At 42.4% G+C, this 27,033-nt stretch overlaps 1 protein-coding gene across 1 annotated transcript; it reads right to left on the bottom strand.

Moving 5' to 3' along the window:
* Window positions 1-451: 451 nt before the first annotated feature.
* On the bottom strand, window positions 452-16,929 carry LOC126062761 (ADP-ribosylation factor 2). The gene is made up of 5 exons (XM_049860602.1): window positions 16,855-16,929; window positions 14,293-14,459; window positions 10,954-11,064; window positions 4,791-4,915; window positions 452-2,787 (listed from the first exon to the last, which is right to left on the bottom strand). The coding sequence occupies exons 2-5, from the start codon at window positions 14,438-14,440 to the stop codon at window positions 2,626-2,628; spliced, it is 546 nt and encodes a 181-aa protein (XP_049716559.1). The 5' UTR covers window positions 14,441-14,459; window positions 16,855-16,929; the 3' UTR covers window positions 452-2,625.
* Window positions 16,930-27,033: the final 10,104 nt, after the last annotated feature.

Raw genomic sequence — 27,033 nt, 5'->3', positions numbered from 1 at the left:
TATTATTCAGCCATAAAAAGGAATGAAGTACTGATACATGTTACATGGATGGGCTTTGGAAATATTCTAAGTGAACAAGCTGGACACAAGGGCCTCATATTCATGACTGATTCCATTTATATGAAATGGCCAAACTAGACAAATCCAGAGACAGTAGATTAGTGGTTGTTACCAGGGGCTTGGGGGAGAGGTGCATGGGGAGTGGCTTCTAGTGGGTACAGGTTTCTTTCTGGGGTGATGAAAATCTTTGAAAATTAGATACTAGTGATGGTTGCACAACTCTGTGAAAATATCAAAAACTATGGAATTGTTAAAAAAAAAAAAAAAAAAAGGGAAAGGGATGAGGGTGGGACCCAACAATATGCTTGTTAAAGAAGCATCCCAGCTCGTCTTATGCAAGTGACATATTAGCACTTACCATGGTTGCACAGCGGGATTAGAAGGTAGAGCAGGAGATTAAATACAGCCCCACTTCATCTATAAGTAACACTGACCAGTTTGTGGCCAGAGCTGTTCTTCACACTTGACGACCAAGACATCCCCAGGGAAACAACACAGCAAGACATTCAAGGGAATGAGACATTTAATCCTCACAACCCTGAGGTAGATTATGACCCCCATTTTAACAGTTAAGCAAACTGAGGCACAGACATCTGGAAGCTAAGAGTAACTGGTCTGAGGTCAGCAGTTAGGGAGGGACACAGCCAGGATGTGAACATGGCCTTCTGGGATCCAAGTCTGCTCAAAACCACTATACTCAAGTACCCCCACTTACCCCAACATGAGATCCATGAGATCCAAAGCTATAGTGAGAGAAAGACCAAAGTGAAAGTGCCATGAGAAGTACCAGTGAAGGGCCTGCTAAAGCCATCAGGCCATGACAGCATCTATGTGGTTGTCTTCTGTACAAGCACCCTGGGAGCTTCCACTAGAAAGTCGGCTAAGACAGAGAGGGAAAGGAAGTAGTTCGAGACATTCAGAAGCATATGGCTGTCCTCTCCTCCTTCCAAAGCAAGTTCTTTATTGTCCAACCAATCAACAAATGTTTAATGAGTTCTAGCACTGTACCAGGTACACTGTACTAAGCACAATACAAAAGTATACAACACAGTCCCTGCCAATTTGGCATGTACAATCTAAATATTTCTTGGGAATTACTCCATGGTTACAAATCACATCCGGACTTAGTTGCCTGTATTGCGATGAACGTTCTTTAAAGGTAATAAAGAAAAACATTACAATCCACTTATGGCATGACATTTTTTCCTGGTAATATCAATTTTATTGTTATCAATAAACAAGGTTTACTTCTGTTAAAATTTACCTTCACATCCCCCACCCCCCCGCGCCGCCCCCGCAAATAACGACTTGAAAAAGGAATTTAAAAAGGTTAAATAGTGGGAGTGCTTAGGTACAAATGTGGCCACCAGTTGTCTGGGCAAATGAGTTCTAGCTACTGAGCAGCCCTCACTCATCTTCAGGCCATTCTTATTAACATTTTGAGGACAACATAAAGCACATTATTGCCATCCCGAAGAGGGAGCCACAGAGACTGGTCGAGACTAGAGAGGCATTTTTCGTAATAAAATTTAGCACCAACTTGGGGGCAATACCAGGGGTTACTGGGAGTCTCATCCCCAAAATCTACCTCTTGATTCTAGCGCAAAGCCTCAGAACTCACAGGTGTGTGTTTACAGGAACAGCAGCTAATCAAAACTCTAAGTTGGACTAAGATCACTGTCCATGGTAACGATTCCATCCCAGGAGGGACCCTCCTGCTTCAAGTGTAGCACATTCAGCACAGAGCAGAGAAGTGGGAGCAGCAGCCTCAGAAGCCTAAAACCCGAGATGGTGATGCAAGGACACGAACATGACCCATCCCCTCACTTCCTTCACAAGACCCTTTACGCGACCATGGTGCTCCAGTAAAGAGCCTTAGCCTCACCCTTGGTCATTACCCAAATGGTCTCCACCCTAGAGGGTAACTTTCTAGTGTTATGGATGGGGTCTCGATACCACACGTAATGAAAAAGATGGCTGATTCCTTTAAATAAAGCATGTTGAGCCAGGAAGTCTGGGCTAAAATATAACTTAAGGGGGAAGTTCAAATCTGAACCTCTTCACACCTGCAGCAAGCAAGGACCTTTCCTTTCTTGAAGATCATGTGGTATAAGTCACTGAAAAGGAGCTGCCAGCTCTGGCAGTGATGGGAAGAATGACAGTTCCCTCCTTTTCAAAAAGGAAGCCAAAGTCAAACAGGACTCCGGGTATGCAGAGATGGAAGACACAGGACTGCGACAACGAACTCGTCTACACTCCCACTCTCAGCCTCCTTCCGCCTCAAAGACCCCTCTGGCTCTTGCTCACCGGTAAGCCCTCAGAACGCCAACAACTGCGAAATGATCATCAAAGCTATTGAAATGGAAGGTAGCGTTTAAAATGTAACACTGGTTTTTCTTCAAATGTAATACTGGTTTTCTTACAGCATGTATAAGGCACGGTGTGAGAAAGCTGCTCCCACTCCCAGCCACACACCCACACTTGGCTCCTCACACGCACACATGCACACAGAAGAGGCCAGCGGATTTTGCCACGATGCACAGGGAATGGATGGCTGCCGATCGATCACTTCTGGTTTTTGAGCTGGTTGGAGAGCCAGTCCAGGCCTTCGTAAAGCCCATCCCCACTGGTGGCACAAGTAGCCTGAATGTACCAGTTTCTCTGGCGGAGGGAATGTAAGCCAAGCTTGTCTGTTATCTCTGCTGCATTCATAGCATTGGGAAGGTCCTTGAAAGAGAATATTCGCAAGTCAGTGCATGATGTTACATCCACATGATGAAATGCTATGCTCTTCCCTCAAAGCCTGCTCTAACCCAGTCTTCCCTATCTCAGCGACAGCAACTCGACCCCTTCAGTTGCACAGGCCAAAAATCCAGAAATCATTTGAATTTCTCTTTCTCTCAAACCCCACAGTCAATCTGTCAGAACTCCTAATGGCTCCACCTTCAAAATGTGTTCAGAGTGACCACTTCTCACCACCTCCATAGCCACCACCCTGATCTGACCCACTGTCACTTCTCGCCTGAGATCACTTCCTAACTGGTCTCCCTGCTCTACTCTTGCTCCTCAAAGTCTCTTCTCAACCCAGCTGTCAGTGAAAGTCAGACCAAGTCACTCTTCTGCCAAAACGCTAGTACCGCTCCCTCTCTCTCTGGATAAGAGCCAAAGTCCTCCCAATGGTCTGCAAGACCTTCACACCCCAGCCCGTGGCCTCTCTCACCTCCTCTCCTAACTGCCCTGCCCCCTCTTTCTTGCTAAAGCACTCACTACATTTCACTATATCCCAAAATGTACTTATTTAGTATGTTTACTATTTCTCTGTCACCCCCAACTAGAATGTAAGCTTCACAAGGGCAGGAATATTTGTCTCTGTTGTTCTCTGATGTACCCCAAGTGCCTAGAACCATCCTGGTACGCAGGAAACTCAGACTAAAATTGAATGAATTAGCATTAAAGAACAAGGGGGCTCTAGATATACCGGAAAGCCATCAAAGAGATGCTAAGCGAAAAAGCAGGCTGCAAAACAAAATGCACAATATGATCCCCGGAATGTGAATATATACACCATCTTATATAGGCTTAAATAAGCTCAGATAGTTTTATTTCTGGGAAGAGATGTAAGAAATTTAACAATGTTTTACCCTGAGGAGTGGGGCTAGAATATTGCACCTGATACTCTGAACTATGTGCATATTTATACCATGAGTACTTAAAAAGCAAATCTGATTTCTTTTTCAAAGTCATGTATCTTCACTAGCAAAGCTTCAGACTGACATCTAATGTGAACACTAAGGATGAGGTGAATGAACGATCCATCTGCCATTCAAAATCATGACAAGAGAAAATGCTTTTGATGAATCTGAAGTAACAAAAGAGGATGCAACACCCTCTAAACAGTAGGATCTCAATTACATAACAAACGTATTCATGGAGGAGAGAGTGGAAGGAAACACACCAAAATGCAACAGTGGCTGTCTCAGGCTGCTACAATTCACTCCAGGTGACTCTACTTCTCCGTCAGGCCTACTGCAGCTTAGAGTCCTGAGGCTGGACAGGTCCATACTCAGCGGCGCAGTTCCACACTCAGCCAGACACTCCTACGCTCAGCTCTCCTTCCCACCCTTCTTTTACTGCTTTACATTATATGTATGCAGAGACCCTGTTCCCTCTTCAGCTGGCCCTATACGATCTTATCTCACCTCCTCCCGGAGTCGCCCGCTCACTCTGTTCCAGCTGCACTTGCTGTTCCCAGAACCACGTGGCTCCTGCCCTCACTGCCTTCAGGTCTCTGCTCAGGTGTCATCTTATCAAAGAGGCATTCCTGGCCCACTCCCACCTGTCCTGCCCCTTACTCTGCTTTACCTTCCTCCACAACACTCACCACCTCATACACTACATACTATTTATGATGGACTCTCCTCCCACTAGACTCTAACTCCATGAACACAGGGATTTTTGTCTGTCTTGCTCACTGCTACTTTACCACTACCTAAAACAATGCCTAGAACTTTGCGGATGTCCGATTAATATTTACTGAGTGAGTGAATGAATGAACACAAGACATGTCCGATTAATATTTACTGAGTGAGTGAATGAATGAACACAAGTCAGGGGAGGTTATGGCAGGGACTGGAGACAGGGAAGTAGACATTAATTTAAATATCTACATTTTCTAATGAGACAGCTGGCAGTAAATTTCAGCCCCAGTATTCAGAGAGCCAACAACGTACCTGTTTATTTACAAACACCAATAACACTGCATCTCTGAGCTCATCTTCTGCTAACATTCTGGTTAGTTCTTCTCGGGCCTCATTGACCCGTTCTCTGTCATTACTGTCCACCACAAAAATCAGACCTGGAAAGTGATCACAAGCACATTAGTAATCTGACCCTGGAAAGGGCGCTGTTTCTGCATCTCTACGGCCTCTCCCTGCTTCCGTATACCACCTCGCTGGAAGCAAGCAATATGGAAGGATATAGAACATCTAGAGTTAGGGAGCCTGTTGTACAGTCCACTCAACTTTTTCAGAACAATCACATCCCTTCACCAGACTAATAGTACCACAGAAACATACAGAAAAAATTAGGCTCACACTTAATCACAATTTCCACACCTGAGACAAAAAGGAGATTAAAAAAAAAGTTTACTACAATAAATAGCACTCTGGCGGGGGGGTGGGAAGAAACAGCACCCAAAATCCCTAAACAGTTTTCTCAACTTAAGGAATTTTACTCCAAATCAGTTTGTTGCTTTCTACAAAGTCTCCACCTCTGTACTTTAAGACAAAGCATAGCAACCAATTCTAAGTTTTATTTTAACTATATCCAAGATGTGACCTTGTCCCTTATGCACTGACATTAGGTTTGAAAGAGACTCACCCCACAGCAAACCTCAACAGAGCCAGGAGTCAAGGATCTGTCAAGGGCCTGTTTCTCTAGACTACGCCTATTCTCACAGTAGGAAGTTCCCATTTAAGCACTTACAATGCTGCAGGCACTGAGCTCAGCATGGGACACACATTTTCTCTAAGCCCCACTGAACCCACTGAGGCTGGGAGAGGGACACCCAACACTACAGCACCGGAGAAGTCCTAGGAGTCAGAGCTATCTCAGAGATGGACATCATTACATGGCAGCTGAGTGAAGGTGGCTGAAACACACGTATAGACCTAGTCACTGCTGCACTGGCTGGAGGAAGAGACAAGGCCAAAAGGATTTCCAGAGCAGGGGCACAAGAAGTGTCCAACACACTACCCAAGTACAGGATGGGGCAGGCTTGCCTGGTAACTGTCCACATGACAATACTGACAAAAACAGCTTGGTATTTAGCTGCCAGGAGCCCTCTGGGAGATGAAAATGTGAAACGGCTGCCAAAAGAGCTCATTTGAACCTAGTATCAAACTGACTGCACTTCTGAATTAAGAGAATTTTTCTAGTTTAAATGGTTGGGAGAACCTCAGAGTCTGAAAGACTACTTCAAGGATAATTACCTGTAAATTTACACAGGAAGGGTATGTCATCGTTAGTTTAAAAAGTGGGGGGGGGGGGGGCCGGGCGGGGCAGGGAGGGGACATATAGCCATATTGGCTTAGATCTGTACCAAGAGAAGTGACAGTAGCTCTGTTTCTAGGACATGGGCGATAATAAGCCTAATCTATTTTACATCAGTCAGACCTTCCTAGGAATGTTTCGTAGTTAGTTCTGGACATCACACTGTTAAGACACAGGTAAACGAGGGATTCAAAAAATGAGCAGGTAGGACTACAAAGGAGTTAGACACCATACCATATGAAGAAAGACTCCTATAACTAGGGAAATTTACCTAGAGAAAAGACTCAGTGGGAGGACTCACAGCTGCTTTTAAGTACCTGAAGGCCTAGGAGACTCAACTTGTTTTAGATCGCTCTATAAGGTAGCCTGAAGATCAGTGGGTAAAAACTACAGGAAGTCAATGTAAAAGAATCGAAGATACAGAAGATGCAATGGGCTGCCTCACAAGGTGGCACGTCCTGTCACTGGGAATATTTGTGCCCAGGTTTGGTCACAACTTGTGGGGACACTGAGGAAAGTAGGGAAAAGCATAGTGGGATAAGAGGACCTCTCTTCTTTCTGACAGTAAGATTTCATGACTGTGGCTAGGAAGGAAAACCAGTACTGGCCCTCCGCCCTTTCCCTATACTTTCCAGGCCCAGGAACAGTCACCTGGCCAGCTGCTCCGAGGCAGCCTAGTCCGCAGACATGAGCCCCCATGGCTTCCACATGTTTGGGGCTTGCGTGTGGATCAAGCTCACGGTTGTTACGTCTCATCAGATAGAAAAATGACAAACATTCAGAATGCCCCCGAAGATTTGATACACTGTCAGCAGTTCTGGACTCTGATCATAACTAAGCAAGGCAAATTACCCAGAAATTCAAGGAGATCACTGGTCTCCAATGCAAAACTCATGGGTTGAAGCTGACATGTTATCCCTTTGTCACTTCTAGCAAAAATAAAGGCTTGTAGATTAGGTCCCATTTTATACTGTTTTTATATAGGTCCTTACCTGAGATCCCCAAAGAATCTACCATCAATCTGACCACACTTTTGAATTAAGACAACTTTTCCTAGTTTAAATGGCTGGGAGAGCCTCTGAGTCTGAGCGGCTACTTTAAAAGTAATTACCTGTAAATTTACACAGGAATAGTATACTATCATTAGTTTAAAAATGGGGGAAGGGACATATATTCGTTTTATATGCATAAAATATCTCTGGACAGATATACCAGAAATAAAAGTGGGTTGTCTATAGGAGGGGAACTGGATAGCCAGGGGACAAGAATGAAGAGGGGGTCTTTTCACTGTATACCCTTTTATTCTTTTTGAATTTTGAGCCATATGGACATATTGCCTACTCAACAAATTAAAAATAATTCACCTACAATCAAGGAGAAAACTCTTTCCACATGAAAATTAATGGGCCATTTTATACATTCTATATGATATTGGGTATGATATAATAAACTAAAAAATCACATCAACAGTTCAAATTCTAATCTATACAAGTGAAATCTACACACAGCTAAATGTCTTAATAGACAGCCAAAAGCTATTACCAAATTCTGTCACATTCAACATACTGATGAAGACAACAATTAAAATTTAAGAAGACAGCCTGACCTTTTGGGAAGTTGGCAGAAAAAATAGGGGGCAGCGTCCAAAACTGCTTGTGGCTGAGATGTTTGGACCTGCCACAGACAGCAAATCCACCCTTCAAACAGCTCCCCTTTGCTAATTTCACAGTCTAAACTACCCACCCCAAGGTCCTTAAGTATAGCCGATTCCTGCCACCAATGCAACAATTACTGAAATTTAGTAAAATTAGACTTACTATAAATAGAAAATTGAAGACAAAACAGCATTTCAACTTGGTGCTTGAATGTGACAACTCTGAATAGGGTTAGCATGAGGAATCCTTCCAGAGAATAAAGTCAAACCTCAAAACAATTTGGGCTCTCATCTGAGTGCCTACTGCCTTCCAGCCACAGAACTAAGCATTTTACAAAATTAATCTCAGTTAAGCCCAATTGTCTAACACAACAGGTATTATCTCCATTTTATAGACAAGGAAATTGAGACAGAAGGGACTACTTAACTTTCCCAAGGTTCATGGCAGATCTGTGGTTCAAACCCACGTTTTCTAGTTTTATTAGAGATGAGAAATCGCAATAGCTTGACCAACTTGGGAAGTGCCAATCAAACATAAACGGACATTTTGAGTATCAAAAGAATGCCGTCTGCGATGGACTGAAACACAAATATAAAAGTCTATGAGTCCAAAAAATAAAAAGAATCTATGAGTCACTATGGAAGTTGCTAGAGTTATCAAGCCATTTCCCTGAAAATTAATGAAAGGAAAGAATTAAGCATTTTTCTTTCCTTTTCTATACAAACTATATTTCACGGAAACCAAATATTTGATGAGGGAATTCTTTGTTTAGAAGGATTTCCGCTATCAAATGTAGAAGGAATGACAGATTATAAAATCACCATTCATTTAACTCCTAATGAAATAAAGGATCTAAGTAATAGTCTTCAGTGGATGCTAAAACCATTAGGTGAAAGTTTGATGGGACACTTTATTTTGGAGAAATAAGGCTAATACCATCCGAACCCACAAATTAATCTTAACATCACTAAAAGTGGCAATCATATTTCTGTATTAGGATGTGATACAATAGGAAGTGCCCAGACCGCCTATGAAGTATTCTTGCCCCCAAAATGAACCAGAGCATAATCAAGTCTCTAGAACTAACTCTACGGGGTTTTGGTTTTTTAGAACTAACTACCAGTTTACAGGAAATCCTTAGATGAACAAGTTAAATGACACCATCACAAAGCAATCAGCCAAATCCAGAATGTGGGATAAAAATCTAAAACAAAAAGTCACAGGAAAAAAAAGGGAGGGGGGGACTAAAGAGACATAACAACCAAACGCAACACATGAACTTTGTTTGCTCCTGATGCAAATAAATCAGATGTATGAAGGATAACCTTTGAGATAACTGGAGAAATTTTAGTAAGGGCTGGGTGCTAGATATTAAAGTATTATTATTATCTTTGTAGTTGTGATAATGGCACACGGATCATGTTTTTTAAAAAAAGAGGCTTTATTGCATCTGGGGTCTTAAACGCTAGCAAGTGGCCATCTAAGATGCAACAACTGGTCTCAACCCACCTGGAGCAAAGGAGAAAGAACGCCACCAAAGACACAAGGTAAGTATGAGCCCAAGAGTCAGAATGGGCCACATAAGTCAAAGGCTACATCAGCCTGAGACCAGGAGAACTAGATGGTGCCCAGCTACAACCGATGACTGCCATGACAGGGAGCAGAACAGAGAATCCCTGAAGGAGCAGGAGAGCAGTGGGAAGCCGACCCCAAATTCTAGTAAAAAGACCAGGCTTAATGGTCTGACTGAGACCAGAGGGATCCCGGAGGTCATGGTCCCCAGACCTTCTGTTAGCCCAAGACAGGAACCATTCTCAAAGCCAACTCTTTGGACAGGGATTAGACTGGGCTACAAGACAAAAAATGATACTGGTGAAGAGTGGGCTTCTTGGATCAAGTAGACACATGAGACTATGTGGGCAGCTCCTGTCTGGAGGGGAGATATGAAGGTTGAGGGGAACAGAAGCTGGCTGAATGGACACGGAAACACAGTGTGGAGAGAAGGAATGGGTTGTTTTATTAGGGGGAGAGCAACTAGGAGTATACAGCAAGGTGTATATAAGGTTTTGTATGAGAGACTGACTTGATGTGTAAACTTTCACTTAAAGCATCATAAAAACTTAAAAAAAAAGTCCTTATCGATTAGAAACCAACACTAAAGGGTGTATTTTACTCCTACTGATTTCACTCTGGGAAAATGTCTGCTGAAGCTGGATAATGTGGACACGGGAGTTCGTTGTTATCTTCTTTCTTTTTTCATGTTTTAAACCTTACATCACACACATAAAAAAAGATAAATGCATTGCACCATTCTGAGGAAAAGCATTCTAAAATCTATAGGCTGAAGAGATAACTGCAAACAAAGTTACATGCCAAAGTAACAGCTAAAACAATGATATAAAATATTATAAAGGACAGTCCACTGTCAGACTGACAAATGTTAGCAGTCTTTACCATGAAACACAAGCAATGAAAATACCATCGGCATTAGAATCTTCAAAACTAAAAGACTCCAAATAAATTCCAAAATGAGTAATTTATAGAAGCCACACGGCTAAATTCTACATGAGAATCAGGGTGTAAAAAAAAAAAAAAAAAATGCAGTTACAGACGTCTTGAGAGGCAATATTGAGTAAGGTATCATTACCCAAAATCTAACCAATGAAAAATCTCATAATATTTTGATGAGGGGCACATTAAAAACTCTACTTTTAAGAAACCGATGATAAGGAAATAAGGTAACGGCCTGGGATATCCACGCACTCGTGGAAGAGTTGGAGAGCAGGGAGGGATGGCAGCCACACCAGAGGCCAGGATTTGGGATCTGGGGCTCTAGCCATCTCTGTTCATCTTTTTTCCTCTCCACAGACCTGATTTTAGATATTCTGAACAGGTTTACAAGATTCCACTGAATTCAGATTCTTCGAAAACTAATGCTTCATAAAAAGTACATATAAATCTCAAACGAAAGATGCAATTCATCAGGATAACCATTTCCTAACCATTCTGAGTTCAGAGGAGTTAAAGCCCAAGTAGTTTTTCTAGGAAAACAGGGATTACTTTCTAAAAGAAACTTCCCCGGTCAGTGTAAGAGGACCACGAAGCACTATGAGCACCACCTCAGGCATCCATCTTTAGACACACTTCATATAAATGGTTTTAAGGCTACAGACTTGATCATTTGTACCTTGGGTGTTTTGGAAATAATGCCGCCACAAAGGTCTGATTTTGTCCTGGCCACCGACATCCCAGACTGTGAAGCTGATATTTTTATATTCTACTGTCTCCACGTTGAAACCTAGTGGAAAGATGGGGGAAATGTTTAATTAAGACTTCTCTGGTTGAACAGTTCAAAATGATTTCGACAAACATTTGGCTAGTACTTTTATTTTACAAAGGAGTTTGCTAGTCTAAGATCTATATCTTACAAAACAGGATGTGTTAGTCAGCTTGCTCTCCCATTCATCACAAGTGTCTCAAACTTTCCTCTACTCTCTCCAATCTTCAACCACACACCTCTACTCTTACTCTCAGAAGCAGACCTTACAGCTTACTTCCATGCAAACAGAAGCCATCTGATACAACCAAATTCCACTTCCACCACACAACGCAGAAACCTACCTACATCTATCCTCAACACTTTTCTCCCTCCCTTTTGGGACAACAGAAGAGGTAACTCTCTAATGCCAATTCCCTCCACCTATGGACTAGATCCAAACCACTCACAAAGTCTGGAACCTTTTACTATTGCTATTTTCTCCTCCAAACTGAGTATCTTCAACCTGTCTTTCCCAGCATGCTAAAGTCTCTTCCCTATTTTAAAAAAGCCTTCCTTGACCTCATATCCTAACCTGCTAGCACCCTCTATTTGCCCCTTGTGAGGTAATAAATCACCTTACAGAGAGCAAATTGGCCCTTGTCCTTGGTTCCTGAGATCTTTCAATTTCTGAGTAATTGAGGTGCCTTTTTGTTATCAAGGCCTAAACACTACACCAGAAATTTTGTGCTAATGAGTGGAGGGGTGTCCAAGACAGAAGGACCACCTGGTCAGCTAACCTCATGAAGGAAGGGGAGGCATGATTTAATTAATCATGCATATCCAGTGAGGCCCCATCACATTTATGCATTGAGTCCTCAATCATGACTATGCAATGAAACCAGTAACACGTCTGGAAATGGAAGGTCCAAAAGCTTCTTGGTTGGTGAGACAGCGATGCACATGGAAAGCAGCATGTCCCTTGGGACATGGAAGCTCAATATTGGGAACCCTTGCTATGCCTCTTCATTTGTATTCTTTTTGGTTATAATAAATCCATTAAGTATAGCACTCTCTGTGAGTTCTGTGAGTTGTTCCAGTGAATAATCAACCCAAAAGGGACAGTGGGAGCCAGTAGATGGAAGTAAGGATGTTGTGTGGACTCCCGAGTTTATGGCTGGCATACAGAAGGAGGTATGGTCAGCAAATCAGAAGGCTGGGGTGTCGTGTGTACTCTCCAAACTTGCAACTGTTGTCTGCCTATTTGGCCGTCTGAGGACAGTATCCTTTTAATTTGTGAGCTCTGATCTAGCTCCAGGTGGCTCGAGTCAGAGGGAGATGGTGCTGCACAGGAGGATGGTGCCAGAACATGACTGAGAAGCAGAAAAGTGGGGATTTAATTAATCCTCATATTCTGGGGATCAGATTTATGCCTATTTTTACCCCTCTCATACCCCTTTAAAGGCTGAAGTCAAACTTCTCTAAGTTTAGCTACATTGATTTTTTTCCCCCACAATTCTGGACTCACTCATGTAGCTGCACTCAGCTGGCGAGTCAACTGGAATCTGAGTTGGGCCTCTCTCTCCAGGTGGTCTTTTATCCCCAAGGAGCACGTCATATGGTAGTGACGGTGTTCCAAGAGGACAAACTTCAAGGCAAAAGTGATTATCAAACCATTCCTTGAATGATATTTGCACAGGACCGTAGCCTAGCTCAGCATCACTGTGGGAGGGGTCTGTACAAGGGAGAAGATACTGGAAGCAGGATTCATTGAGGACCCTTTGTTTAACAATCTGCCACAAGATCTACATTCAATTCATTCATCAAATATATACTGAACACGTACCATGTGCCAGGCAGTTTGCTAGTCCCTGAGGACGGTGGTAAACAAGACAGACATGACTCCTGTTGTAAGTTACACTGTTGTGAGGAAGAGACAATGATCAAGCAATTGCAAATGTGCTCAGAATTACCAAGAAGTTCAGGTTGCTATGGGAACTTGTAAAGGGAAAACCAGTCCAAGGGGTCAGGAAAGGATTACCATTTTTGTAAGGTGAGACCAAAATGACCTGCATTAGCTAGAAGGGGAGAGGTGATGAAGGAAGAAGGCAGGAAAGCATTCCACAGAGAGGAAATGACAGAGAAAGAGGTCCAAACATATTGTCTAATGCAAAGTTATCTGGCAAACGGCATGCACATAATTTTACAAAAAAATTCACTAAAATCTTAATAGAAGTGTCATTTTTAATTGCTTAAGGTTTTTCTGTAATTGCTTAAGGTTTTTCTGTATGTATGAAATTACAGAATCACGTATTATTTTTATAATCTGAGAAAACCAAATAATCATGATATTTTCATCTTGGATTAATTTTTCTTTTTAATTGTGGGCATTAATACCCTCCATCTGGTTTACTCCTCCTTCAAATGTTGCAATCGCTGAAGCTACTGCCCACACTGGAAACTGACAAGCAGCACTAAAAAAAATATTCTGGTTCCTGTGTCTAATCCAACTTTCAGAAACTAATGACATTCACCTGCCATCCTGTGGCACCTATCCTTCATTCAGGAGTTTGGTTCTAGAAGCAGTTCATAGGGCAAAATGAGGCTCTGTCAAACTGCTTTTGCAAAACCCTTAAAGAGCCCACAAAACACAGTGCCAATATGTAGTAAGACCAATGCAGCCAGATTTTCCTCCAGCACTGGAACGAAGCAATTTCTTCAGATGGACACCAGTTTAAGTGATTGGCTTGAGCCAGAGTGGATAAAAAAAAAAATCATTCTGCAACTTTAAACACTAGAATCTCACTCGGTGTCGAAAGATGCTTCCACTGAGGAGGCCAGCTGGAACGAGACGAACAGAGGCAACTGCAGACTCCCGGCTCCCACCTCAGGCTCATGCTGGGACACATGCTGGCTGAGGAATGGAGGGCATAAATGCCCTCCCTTTTTGTTACTTTTTTTTTTTTTAATTTTATGATGGTGAAAATGCCCTCAATGTTTTAATGATTATTATCTCCTCCTTTTGGCCAAGCAGATATAGTTAAATTTGCTTAATCTAAATGTGTTCATACGACTCCCCTGTACATCTAGCAACGTGCCAGAGATGCTGGGGGTAGTTAGGAAAGTATATAGCCTGCTTTCTGTTCTCAAGAAATTTTTGCTCTGGAGGTAGACAACATTTTCAAAAGGGAGTACTCAGTAATATAAGAAGCATTTAAAAATATAACACACTAAGTTGTAAATTGGTCTTGCCACAGGTCGTTAACATACCTATTGTAGGGATAGTAGTTACGATCTCTCCCAGCTTCAGTTTGTACAGGATGGTGGTTTTTCCAGCTGCATCTAAACCCACCATAAGAATCCGCATCTCTTTTTTCCCAAATAGACTTTTGAACAGCTTTTCAAAAACGTTCCCCATTGTAATTGAATTCTGTTACCTAAATGAAAAGAAAGGCAAATCAAGTAATATATACATAAATACAAGTCTCTATCAGAGGCCGCTCCTAGTAAAAGTTTACGTACGGTTTGGCCAGTAGAGTAGTGAGTCTTGCTTTCAAAGGCAAACTCAGCGAAGCCTTGCCTTCCAGAGAACTCCCTTCTCCACTGCAGTATCCAGGCGGGATACGCAGAAGCACAACCTCAATGCCCGGCATCACCACCACTGTGGCGGCAGGCTCTGGACGTCTTAAGTAGAGAAAGGATGCCCCACCAAATATGTCTACACCTCATTCTAACCCCTCTTGAAATGAGAATTTAGAAAGCAGGGAACCAGTTTATTTTACACAATATGAAGCAAAGTCCTTATGGCAGGTTAAAAAACAATATCCCTTAGAGATTGAGTAGTTATCTTTGGCTAGCAAACAATACCAATATCCACAAAAGAACCTATGGGGTTTCAGAGACGAGGAAATACAGCATTAGGAGACTGACCGCTAAGAGAGAAATACAAAAATAACTACACAAAGAATTGAGAAGCTACCATAGCAGCCAGCGTTCTACTGGATTGACCATCACCTTATTTGCAACCGGTTTTTTCCAGGGCTTTGAACCAGTTCGTTTTCATTCAAACCCCTGATGAGAATTTGCATTTCCACCAGAGATATGCTGATACACTTGTTAAAATGTAGCTTCTGATTCAGTATATCTGGGATGGAAAATGCAAATTTTCAGCAGGGGTTGGAACCAGAATGAACCAGTTGAAAGCCCTGGTTTTTTCAATTTTTTATCAAAAAACAATTTACCTACAGATACAAATATACTTGATAACTGTAAAGTCTAAGGAATTTTCATGAACCAAACACACCTGAGTAACCAGATTAAGAAACAAATGATCACCAGCAACCCAGAAGATCTCCTTGTGCCCCCCACCCCCAGTCACTACTCCTTTCAAAGGGTAAACCCTATATTGACTTCTAACAATATAAAGGAAACTCTGCTGGCATAGTGGTTAAGAGCTACAGCTGCTAACCAAAAGGCTGGCAGTTTGAATCCACCAGGTGCTCCCTGGCAACTCTGTGGGGCAGCTCTACTCCGTCCTATGGCATCGCTATGAGTCGGAAGTGACTCCATGGCAATGGCTTTGGGTTTTTTTTTTTTTTTTTTGGTAACAGTGAAAATGTACAATATTTTATTTCTCAGTAGAATGCTTAGTGGGATATATAAACGAAGGCAATATTAAAGTCGTACCAGCTTTGCAGAAATTTGTTGTGGTCTCCCCCACCCCAAACAGATTTTCCACCGTTTGAAGTGGGAGCTTGAAGCTCTAATAAAAAGTAGTGCTGTGCCTACACCTCTAACCAGACTCCTGGAAGCCTACAGACACAGATTCCCCAAAAGACCACGGTTTTCTTCTCAAATTGCAGACCAAGGAAAACTTCATTCTTGAGCAGGGCAGGGGGGAGACGCAGCAAAGACAGCTAAACTGTCATTCGTCCTGATCCTAGAGACCTCAGAAGGGAGGTCACCAAATTCCAGAGGCCCCATTTCTGAAATAAGAGTTTCCCACAGCAGCTAAATATCATGGATCACATCCAAGCACACATCATTCCATCCTACTTAAGCACGGCATCTATCCTGTACAAAAATGAGGGACTGATAAATGCCTTAATCATTCACAGAACGTCCATATAAAAGCTATGTAAAAGTTAAGCATATAGCAGCACTCAGAGTCTTGTCGAGCGACACAACTCGAGGTTCTTTTGTTTTCGAGAAGATATATTTCAAGAGATAAATGAGAGAGCCGTAAGGAATACGCTGGGGGGAGGGAAGGTATTTCCCACTTAGATGTCCCTCGAGGCAAATATTTGGCCCCGACTACCGACTGCCGCCAACCACACACAGTACACCTCCTATGTTCTCCGTCTCGCCTTCTCTTTTCCCGTTCTTCCTACTCTTCTCCAAGAAGCGCTGCGGTCTCAGACCCCTCCGCGCCGCTGGAGGCCCCCTGAAGGAAGACGCTGCAGACCAAGGGACCCTCACGGCACGCGCACCCTCCCCGCATACAAGCACCAAATGTCCATCAAGGAGAAACAACGGCGAGACCTCAAGGGCACGAAGGAGAGCGGGTGGCCAAGGTGAGCCTACGCCGCGGACACGCGCGCCGGCGTCCCCGGGTAATATTTCCTAATGCCCTTTCTGCCGGGACCTCGGGAGAGCGGCAAGGCCTCCCGCGGAACCCGCCAAGCCTCTTAGGGTTTTCCGCAGCCCGGGCCCTGGAGAGAGCAGACAAGGGACAGCGAGCATCCAACCCCTACCCGCAGGCACCCGCTGATAGCGCGGAAACCTAGCCTGGTCCTAAGCAGCACCGCCCCTTCCCTCCAGCCCCAGACTCACCTGCCTCCTCCCTGACTACGGATACCTACACCGCTGCTTCAGGATTTCGGCTCTCCGCAGCAAAATGGCGACGGGCATGGAGGCGGGAACAGCAACCAACCAATCACCCACCGCCCCCTCGAGCTTTTGTCCCAATGAGCTCGGAGTTACGTGAGTGACGACACATTTTGGCCAATGATAAGGACAATAAGGGACTGGGCGCAAAAAGGCCCGCCCCTCGCGACCTAGGCGACGGCACGAAGCTCTGGGAATGCCGGGTCCATCTTCCAATGACAGCTCACTGCGTCTCGGGGAACCACGCCTATGTGCCCCGCCCTAAGACCAAGCACCACCAATCAGAAAAGTAAAGGATTTTCGATTTGCTCCGCCAATCAACTAGGGTAAATCCTGTGGATTGAATTGACCTCAGGAGCGTTGGGACCAATCGGATGAGGCATGTGGGCGGGGCCAAATTCGTATGTTATTTAAAGAAATTTGCCGCCGTTTAGCTAAAAGTAGAAACTAGTTTTGGGCGGTGTTTTCTGTAGGAAGCATTCAGACACCCATACCGAATTAGGCATAAGGAAGGTTTCCTCTTCGGACTGAAGACAGATTCCCGCTCTGCCTCTGAGCAGATTTTTAACAGTTGGGGAAAATACTAGCCACCTGTACTTTCCTTAAGTGCAATCCCCACTTACTGGGAAATGTTCTAAAAAACTCCGTCTAAACGCTTAAAAGGTTACAAATGCCTGTAAATAGAACATGACTGAGGTAATATGAACAGCATTACTAAACATTTTGATCAAAGATTTTATAGAAGAATCCTGATAAAAAGGGGGAAAATGTAGAACAGAACTTCAAAATCTCATGGGGTCCAGACTTTTCTGGAGCCATGTGGGCTGGATGAACCCCTGAAACTACTCCCCTGAGATAGTCTTTAAAATTTAAAAGTTTTCTTAAAATCAAACAATAGTTTAGCTTAACTAGTAAAAATGTCCTCCTTGACTATTTGAACCCACCAGCCACTCCCTGGGAGAAAGATGTGGCAGTCTGCTTCTGTGAAGATTTCAGCCTTTGAAAACCCTATGGGGCAGTTCTACTCTGTCCTGTAGGGTCACTATGAGTCAGAATCCACTCATCAGAGGTGGTGGGTTTTTTGTTTGTTTCCACCTGCCCCCGGTAAGCACTAATAAACTTTGTTCTCTATTTAAAAAAAAAAAAAAAAAGTCTGCATTGAGCATGTTTTAAGAAATACGTATATGGGATCAAAGTGACAACAGCAATTCCAAAGATTACATAGGAACTTTAGGGGGCTGTAAGTTTATGTATATGGGGAAGGAAAAACTCAGAAAAGGAGGATGAGAATAGTTGCACAACTTGAAGAAGGTAATCAATGGTCCTGAATTGTGTAAGTAGAAAAAATTAAATCAGTGTATGTTTTGCTGTGTATATTCTCAAGAACAATAAGTTTTTTAAAAAAACCGTATGGAGCACAGTTCTGCTCTGAGACACATGAGGTCACCATGAGTAGAAAGTGATTTGACAGCAAGTAGTTAGCAGAGAGTAAAGCCTTGTTATGTCTGGTATCTTAATTTTTTAACCAGGTACTTCCTCTTCTGGTCACGGTGGTGGTCTATGTGATGGTATATATGAATGTTTTCTCTATATGACTTTTAAAAAACTAAAACACATATTTTTCTAATTATATAAAAACATCAGATATAGTCATTTCTAAAAAATAATTTTTATTATGCTTTAAGTGAAAGTTTACAAATCAAGTCAGTCTCTCACATAAAAACTTATATACACCTTGCTACATAGTCCCAATTACTCCCCCCCACCATGAGACAGCCCGCTCCCTCCTTCCACTCTCTCTTTTCATGACCATTTTGCCAGCTTCTAAGCCCTTCTACCCTCCCATCTCCCCTCCAGGCAGAAGATGCCAACATAGTCTCAAGTGTCCACCTAATACAAGTAGCTCACGCCTCACCAGCATCCCTCTCCAACCCATTGTCCAGTCCAATCCATGTCTGACGAGTTGGCTTTGGGGATGGTTCCTGTAGTGGGCCAACAGAAGGTCTGGGGGCCATGATCACCAGGGTTCTTCTAGTCTCAGTCAGACCATTAAGTCTGGTCTTTTATGAGAATTTGGGGTCTACATCCCACTGTTGTCCTCCTCCCTCAGGAGTTCTCTCTTGTGTTCCCTGTCAGGGCAGTCATCGGTTGTGGCCGGGCACCATGTAGTTCTTCTGGTCTCAGGATGATGTAGTCTCTGGTTCATGTGGCCCTTTCTGTCTCTTGGGCTCATTATTGTGTTCTTGGTGTTCTTCATTCTCCTTTGTAGACATAGTCATTTTTTAAGGGACATGGGAAAAAAGTCAAGCCCTCTTTCCCCCCAAAGGGAGGGAGAAAAAGAGAGAAGAAAAAGAAAAAGTCACCCATTATCCCACCATCCAGAGGCAATCGCTGTTACCATTTTGGTTTATTTCTTCCCAGCCGTTTTTCTATGGATTTTTTTACATAGTTCAGATTGTACATACATACAATTTTGTCTTGCCTTTCCCACTTAACATTTTAATTTGAGCATTTTCCAGGTTATTATTTTTCTTAAACACCATTTTTGATAGCAGTATGATATTCCATGGATGTACCTTAATTTATGTAATCATTCTCATGTAGTTTACCATTTAGATAGTTTCTAAGTTCTTCTGTTATGAGTAATATTGCAGTGAACATATGTTTTTGTTTGTTTTCCTGCATTCCTTACTATTTCCTTAGGAAAGCATTCCAAAAGCATAATCACTGGTTTAAAACACGAAGATGTTTAAGGCTCTTGGTATATACAGCATTACATTGCCAGATTGTTTTCTGAGTAGATTTTACAAATTTATAGTGCCATCAACCAAGTGAAGGCCGTCCTTACTTTATCACATAATCTTAGCATTTAGTAAATTTTTTTTTTTTAAGTGGGTATTCGAATTTCCTTTCTCCTTACACTATATGTCTCAATGTTAGGCCTTCATTTTAACTAATCACAATTGCACATTATTAATTAAATCTGACATTTCACCTCATCATACTTTCATCTAAAACCAACGAGAACTCGTTTATAATGTAAGCTATAAGCAACCTAGAACAAGATTAAAAAAAAACTTTTTTAAAGTGGGTATTCAGCCATAAAGAGAAATGAAGTTTTGGTACATGCTACAACATGGCTGAACTTTGAAAACATTATGCTGGGTGAAATAAGTCAGATACAAAAAGACAAATACTGTATGACCCCCCTTACAAGGACTATCTAGAATAGACAAATGGGTACTGAGTTTCTGTTTGGGGTGATGAAAAACTTTCAGAAATGGATAGTGGTAATGGTTGCACAACACGTTGTTGTCAGGTGCAATCATGTAATTAATGCCACTGAATTGTATACTTAAAAATTGTTAAAATGACAAATTTTTTAAAAAATAATTTTTATTGTGCTTTAAGTGAAAGTTTACAAATCAAGTCACATATAAGCTTATATACACCTTACTCCATACTCCCATTTACTCACCCCCAATGAGTCAGCCCGCTCCCTCCTTCCAGTCTCTCCTTTCATGACCGTTTTGCCAGTTTCTAACCCTCTCTACCCTCCCATCTCCCCTCCAGACAGGAGATGCCAACACAGTCTCAAGTGTCCACCTGATACAAGTAGCTCACTCTGCATCAGCATCTCTCTCCAACCCATTGTCCAGTCCCTTCCATGTCTGATGAGTAGTCTTCAGGAATGGTTCCTGTCCTGGGCCAACAGAAGGTTTGGGGACCATGACCTTTGGGATTCTTCTAGTCTCAGTCAGACCATTAAGTCTGGTCTTTTTATGACAATTTGGGGTCTGCATCCCACTGTTCTCCTGCTCCCTCAGGTAAAACGACAAATTTTTGTTATGTATATTTTACTACACAATCCTACCTCATGAATACAATCACTAATGAATTTTTAAAGTGAGTTTTTAGATTTTCTTGCTAATTTGACAAGCAAGAAAAGTATCTCATGTTAGTTTAATTTTCAGTGTTTGGATTACTTGTGATGTTAATTATTTCCAAATGTTTACTAGTATTATTGTTTCATCTGCTACAAATTCTCTTGTATAGCAATTATCACGTCCTTATGCAGACTTCAAGGCAGAAATGTAAAAGTTATCTTGCCAGCCATTAAGAAAGGTTGTTTGTTTGAATGGAATCATCATAACATGAAAGACAAAAACATGAAGTAGCAATGGTAAGATTTTTGCCTTCCATTATTTCTAACTACAGAAGGAATACTGGAGCTGATAACAGTGGGACTTTTTTCCTCCACCCCTCACAACTTGAGAATATGCATTATTTTCCCAAATAATAAACAAAATGTTTCCAAATAACAATAAATGCCTGTGAATAACACAAAGCCACCTTCCCACACAGCTCTAAGATTCTAGGGACGATCACTGTATGATTACAATCCTACACACACACATGCACACACCACACTATGTTTTATAACGATATGCACAGGAAATGTATGGGGGGAAGGCTAAAATAGACCCAACTTACTAGTGCTGCTGTGCATAAGTGGGATTGTGATTTTTTTTTAATGTGATAGAGAGAAAATAGTGTTCTAATTTTATAATAGGTTCCTATGGCCATTGCTTTGCAGTCAATTCTGACTCATAGTGACCCTACAGGACAGAGTAGAACTGCACCACAGAGTTTCCAAGGAGCGCCTAGTGGGTTCGAACTGACCTTTTGGTTAGCAGCCGTAGCAATTAGCTACTATGCCACCAGGGTTTCCCTAGGTGGCCCAAAAGGTTTGCACTCAGCTGCTAACCTTAAAGCTGGCAGTTCAAACCCACCCAAGCCTGTCGATCTGCTATGGAGCAGTTCCACTGTGCAACACAGTCAGAATCTACTCGACCGCAGTTAACAAGAACAACAATTTTATGATGGAAAACTCAACTTATTTAAAAAGGAAAAAAATCCTGCCAATTAATAAGGAGGTTTAACTGAAATCACAAGGTAATAGCTGTGCAGGGGAAGTTTAGGTGGTGACTCAATAAACATAAATCACTTCTGTGATACCGACTTAGTGTTTGTTTTTTCCTTAAAAGAAAACATTCCTTGTCTATATAATGTCATTAGTACAGTGTGGAAAGTACAAAATGTTCTTGGGAAAAGCAGAGACACTTTCACACTGAAGTGTCTCTTATTCAAAACAATCTCCCTTATTTCTGGGTTAGACTTTAAAAATGGGCAATGATGTTATTAGGATTAATTATAGTAATAGTAATATTTGTAGTAGTGATTAGTATCTCCCGTGTAACTGCTGGTCAGGTGCTGGATTTACTAGGTACTTTGTGATAATTATCCAATCTAATTCTCACGTGAAAACACTGAGGTTTAGAGAGTTTAAGTGTCACACGGTATATGCAGACCACCTTCCCCCAAGAATCACTAAACTTATTTTCCTATTCTGGTCAAATTTCTGCTCAAGGAATGTCTTCTCCCTCTCCTGGGAAGCCCTGCCGTACGTGCTCCTTGCCCTAAAAACATCCCACTCTCAGGAGAAACCTTAAGAAACCCTAAAACACATTTTTAGTTTATTTCTCTCAGGAGCACTCCAGAGAACCATCACAATTAACTGTGGTTTGTGGGCCTTTTTTTAATGTCTTTAAGGTTCTAGGCAGCTCAGCCCTCCCAAGAGACCCTGACTTCCTTTTCTCAGGATACACAAAAGCTCATCAGGCCAACACCTGAATAACCCCTTTTCAAAGAGATGCAGACAGCTCTCTGGACCCAAGATGTTAATATGCAGGGTTAGGCCGCCTGGCAAGTGCATTGGGCCTTGCTCTGAAGAATTGCCTGGTTTCCATAGCAACATTCATTCCTTTCCACGGAGGAGTCTATCATCTCTTCAGCCCACTTAGACTTTCCAGAATGAATTGATTTCTGTGACTATAGGTGTTTGTCCTTGAACCGCCAAAGAAAAAAGATATATTCATCAAAACCAGACTGCAGCTAGAATGCTGCATTTCATCAGCTGGTCTGCCATTTTAAAATTCCATCACCTTTCTCCATTTTGCTCCGTTCTCTAGCCTTATGCATCATTTTGGGAAATAGGCTTCTCTGACAGAAAACAAACAGATGGCAACTTCACCATCCTAAAACTGGCTGTGATGGGGTTGCAATAGTAAGTATTCAGCAAGGCCCCCTGACAGCCTGGGCTTACACTGTATGCGTGGCTGAGCTGTGGGTGAGGATTGGAGGGGCAAGAATATGGATCCCTGCCCACGTACACCACAGATGTCACAATCCCTGCAGTTTCACCGTTAGAGACTTGGCATTGCTCTACCCAGCAATGTTCTTTTTAAACTGCATATACTTCTGGGAGGAGTAACACATTAAATTACTAATGCTGGAACAATTTAGAAATGAGAGGAGGTGATGCAGAGAGGAGGGTGTAGAAAACACCCACATTTGCTTCACAGTGGTGCCTTCTGCCAGAGGAGCATGGGGATCCTTGTTGCATGTGTATGTACACACACACACACACACACACACCCCACTGCAGGATGCACAGCCCACTGCAGGATGCCCTGTGACATTTACAAGGCTGTGTCAATTGGCTGAACAATACTGTTCCCTGAAACACCTGCATACAATCCTGTAGGTAGACCTTTGAGACCCACACCTTGAAGAGACTAAAAAACTCCTATCTCTGTCCCTAGCAGCATTTGTTTAACCCTACAGCTTCCACAGACTCAAGGGAGTTTTCCTTCAGTTAATGTGGACATCACCAAAATGCCACGTTGCTTTGTTAAATAAACTGGATTACAGTGAATCAGTTTACTTTTATGTTTAATATTGCCCTCACTCGTCAAAACACAGAAAAAATGTCTTTTTCCCTGGTTAAATTCTATTAACACAACCGTTAAAACCAAAATATCTCTGTAACCAAAAAGTTATTCAGCTCCATTCCAAGTGAACACTTATTAAGGGGATGTTTAGTGAGACATAATTTGAGCATAAATCTATATCTGTGCACTGTCCTCATGTCTTTGGATCAGGCCTCTACCTATAGAGGTCAGTTGCCTGTCAGGAACGACAGGTGACACTAAGTTTCACTGCGTAAAACCCTGGAATCACCTCGATGTCACTGGCCAAGTGACATAGAAAACTGGGTCACACAGTGGTTATGTTCAGCAAGAGCTGACCCTATAAAAACCCCTGCCTCACTGTTCGTTGTCTTGGGTCCTGCTTTCTATATTTCATCATCTTCATTCCTTCTTTTCAGGTACCCAGTACCCCATTCCTTTCTGACCCTACCCCTCATCCCACCACATCCCCCTTCCAAAAAAAAGCCCTTCAACTCTTAGAAAATGATACCATTTACATTTTAGGATCAATTTAAACCATTCTGCTAGCTATCTAACCTGTTTTCTCACTGTAAAACCAAAAGAAAAAAGAAATCCAAACCCATTGCTGTTGAGTCAATTTGGACTCAGTGACCCTAAAAGTTAGGGCAGAACTGTCCCATAGGGTTTCCAAGGAGCCGCTAGTGGATTTGAACTGCTGATCTTTTGGTTAGCAGCTGAAACTCTTAACCACTGCACCACCAGGGCCCCTACTGTAAAAGGAAAGCTTATTAAAAAGATTTCAGGGATCAGTGAATAGCCGGGGGAAGTATTTTTTGAAGTAGGGAAGGATGGTGACTAAATCAAAGAAATCAAGACAAAAAGGGGCAACCAGATTTTGCAGAAGACAGAAACTAGACAAACTCCAGGATTCTAGATAACTAGTAGATGGTCTCTTAGGGTATCACCGTTGGGGTAAATCAGCCCTAGGCATTTTCTGTCTTTTTTTCCTCAGGAGAGTCAAGATTGCAGTTGTTTGGGAGAGAGACCTATTGAGCACAGCCTGGGTTCTGTGCTCACATGTGGGTCAGGGAGGACAGAGTATTTTTTTTGTCTGATAACTCTTCTCAGGCTGCATGCACCAGAAGAAGGTGGAATAAATTTGGAACGTCAAAAGCATTAGTTGTCTATTGACTCTCAATGCATGGATTGCTCAGGTGATGTAGACTCATCTCCACTCATTCAGTTTCTGAGATGACCTTGAATATTAGAGCAAGGCACAGATGGAATGTACAGACATGTGGACCATCTGGAGCAATGTCTCAGAATCCTTCCCCTCCAGCTGGGTGCTAAGCTTGTGAAGGACAAGGGCTACATCTGCTTGTGATTTCTTTGGTAGACTCTTCAGGGCTGTACACACAGTTCTATTTCATTTATACCACTCATAGGAGGACATAAAGGATTGCTTATCATGGGTAAATAGGTATATAGGCTGACACACGAGGGGTGGGGGGGGGGCGGGGTGGGGACGGTGAGGCTTCTCCAGAAGGCTTATTTTCCAAGATGATAAACATTCCTCCTTGGTGGGGAGATTGAAGACATTTCCACTTATAATCTAATTTGCTTAGAAAAACAAGACAAACCAACCAGTGGTACAGATAAATGCATTTGCATTATTCTCTAGCCTTCAAAATAATGCCAGATCATTGGACTGAGAGCCAATGTCATCTTCTGGATCCTGTAATTATTTGCACAAAATCTCTTTGATTTAGAGACTCAAATTCAAAGTATTGAAAAATGTGAGCCGTGACCCACCCACTGCTGTAAACTCACCTAATTATACCTCTAATTTTACAAAAAAGGAAACTGGATTCAGAGAGGTGAAGGGACACAGGTGAAGAGACTAGTAGAGAAAGGACAAGGATAAGATCCTAAGCCTCCTGGTTCCTCAATCCATTGTAATAGCAATTTTTATAGCTTTTTCAAGTTCCCAAAAAAACCCAGTGTGGTCGAGTTGATTCTGACTCATAGTGACCCTACAGGACAGAGTAGGACTGCCCCATAGAGTTTGCAGGGAGCGCCTGGTTTTTGCAAGTTAGTAGATCAAAATTCAGTAAGTTCCGTATCTTTCCTGATAACCTCTCTGATCCACCCATGATTTAGTTAACAACTGATTTGTCTAGCAAAGTACTCTGGTTCTCAGGTTCAGTGTAAAAGTTTACGAAACTAGCATGACTTTTTTCTCCTGTCACTGGCCCATCTTCCTGTCACTCTCTGATTTTATTTGTTCTCAATTTTAAATGCTAAGCATGCCTAGCTCTTTCGATTCTTACCTTCCTTTCCTCATGTTGAAAAAACCCATTTTTTAAAAATTAACTGAGAAACGAAAGATAACAAATCCTATGATTCCCTATTGTCTTGTGTAAATATGAAGAGAAATATAAGATAGGAGGGGCAATAAAAGCACCAGAAAAACCCATTTGGCAAAATTTCCCTTCCGGCAGGGTGCTTAAGGTTAGCTGAGATTCCAGTAAGGAAAAAATAGTAGAAAGAAAACAACAGGGGAAAAGAGAACTGAACGAAGGGCATATTTTATTCAAGTTCCACCATGTTAAACCAAGTCCACTGTCTAAATGGTAGTACATACTCTACCAAGGTCATTGTCTACAATGAAAGAACACTAGAGAATGAAAAAAAATTATTAAAGATACAAATTATCTTTATAAACACAGAAAAATATATATTTCATAATAAAGGAAATGCAAATATATTAAAAAAACATAAAAATGAGAATTCACTTTGAAGTTTGAAGAATACATTGTTTTCCTAGCCACACACAGGTAGCTGTAAATGCCAACATTTAGACAGTTTTCCCGGAGTTAGGAAAACACGCCTACAATTAAAAGCAGAACCATCTTCCTTGGGGAAAAGCCAATAACCGCTGCTGGGTGCTCTTATGTATATTATCACATTTAAGTGCTTCCGGAAGCATGAAGCTAAATGGCTATGAAAGGGTGAACAGAAACTGGCAAAGAGATAAGCAGGGTTTAAGTGATTAAAAGCATCAAAGGCCTTGCTACAAATTCCAGAGCACAAGGAGCTCTTGACAGAATCACGGGCCGTCAGGTATTTCTTTCGAAACACAAAGTCACAGAACCAGCCGAACCAAACAGCTTGCACTCAAAATGGCGCCGAGGCTCTACTCGTCTCTCCCCTCGCTCGCCTCCGCCCGCCCCTCTCCTCGGCCGGGTGGGGGCGCCGGGGATGAGGCCGGGAGCGCGCGCGGTCCCACGGCGGCAGCGCGCCTGCGCGAGGCCGGGCGGCGGGCGCGCGC

The sequence above is a fragment of the Elephas maximus genome, chromosome 19 (assembly GCF_024166365.1).
Source record: "Elephas maximus indicus isolate mEleMax1 chromosome 19, mEleMax1 primary haplotype, whole genome shotgun sequence".
NCBI classification, from domain to species: Eukaryota; Metazoa; Chordata; class Mammalia; order Proboscidea; family Elephantidae; genus Elephas; species Elephas maximus.
This window is presented reverse-complemented; position numbering and strand designations above follow the sequence as displayed.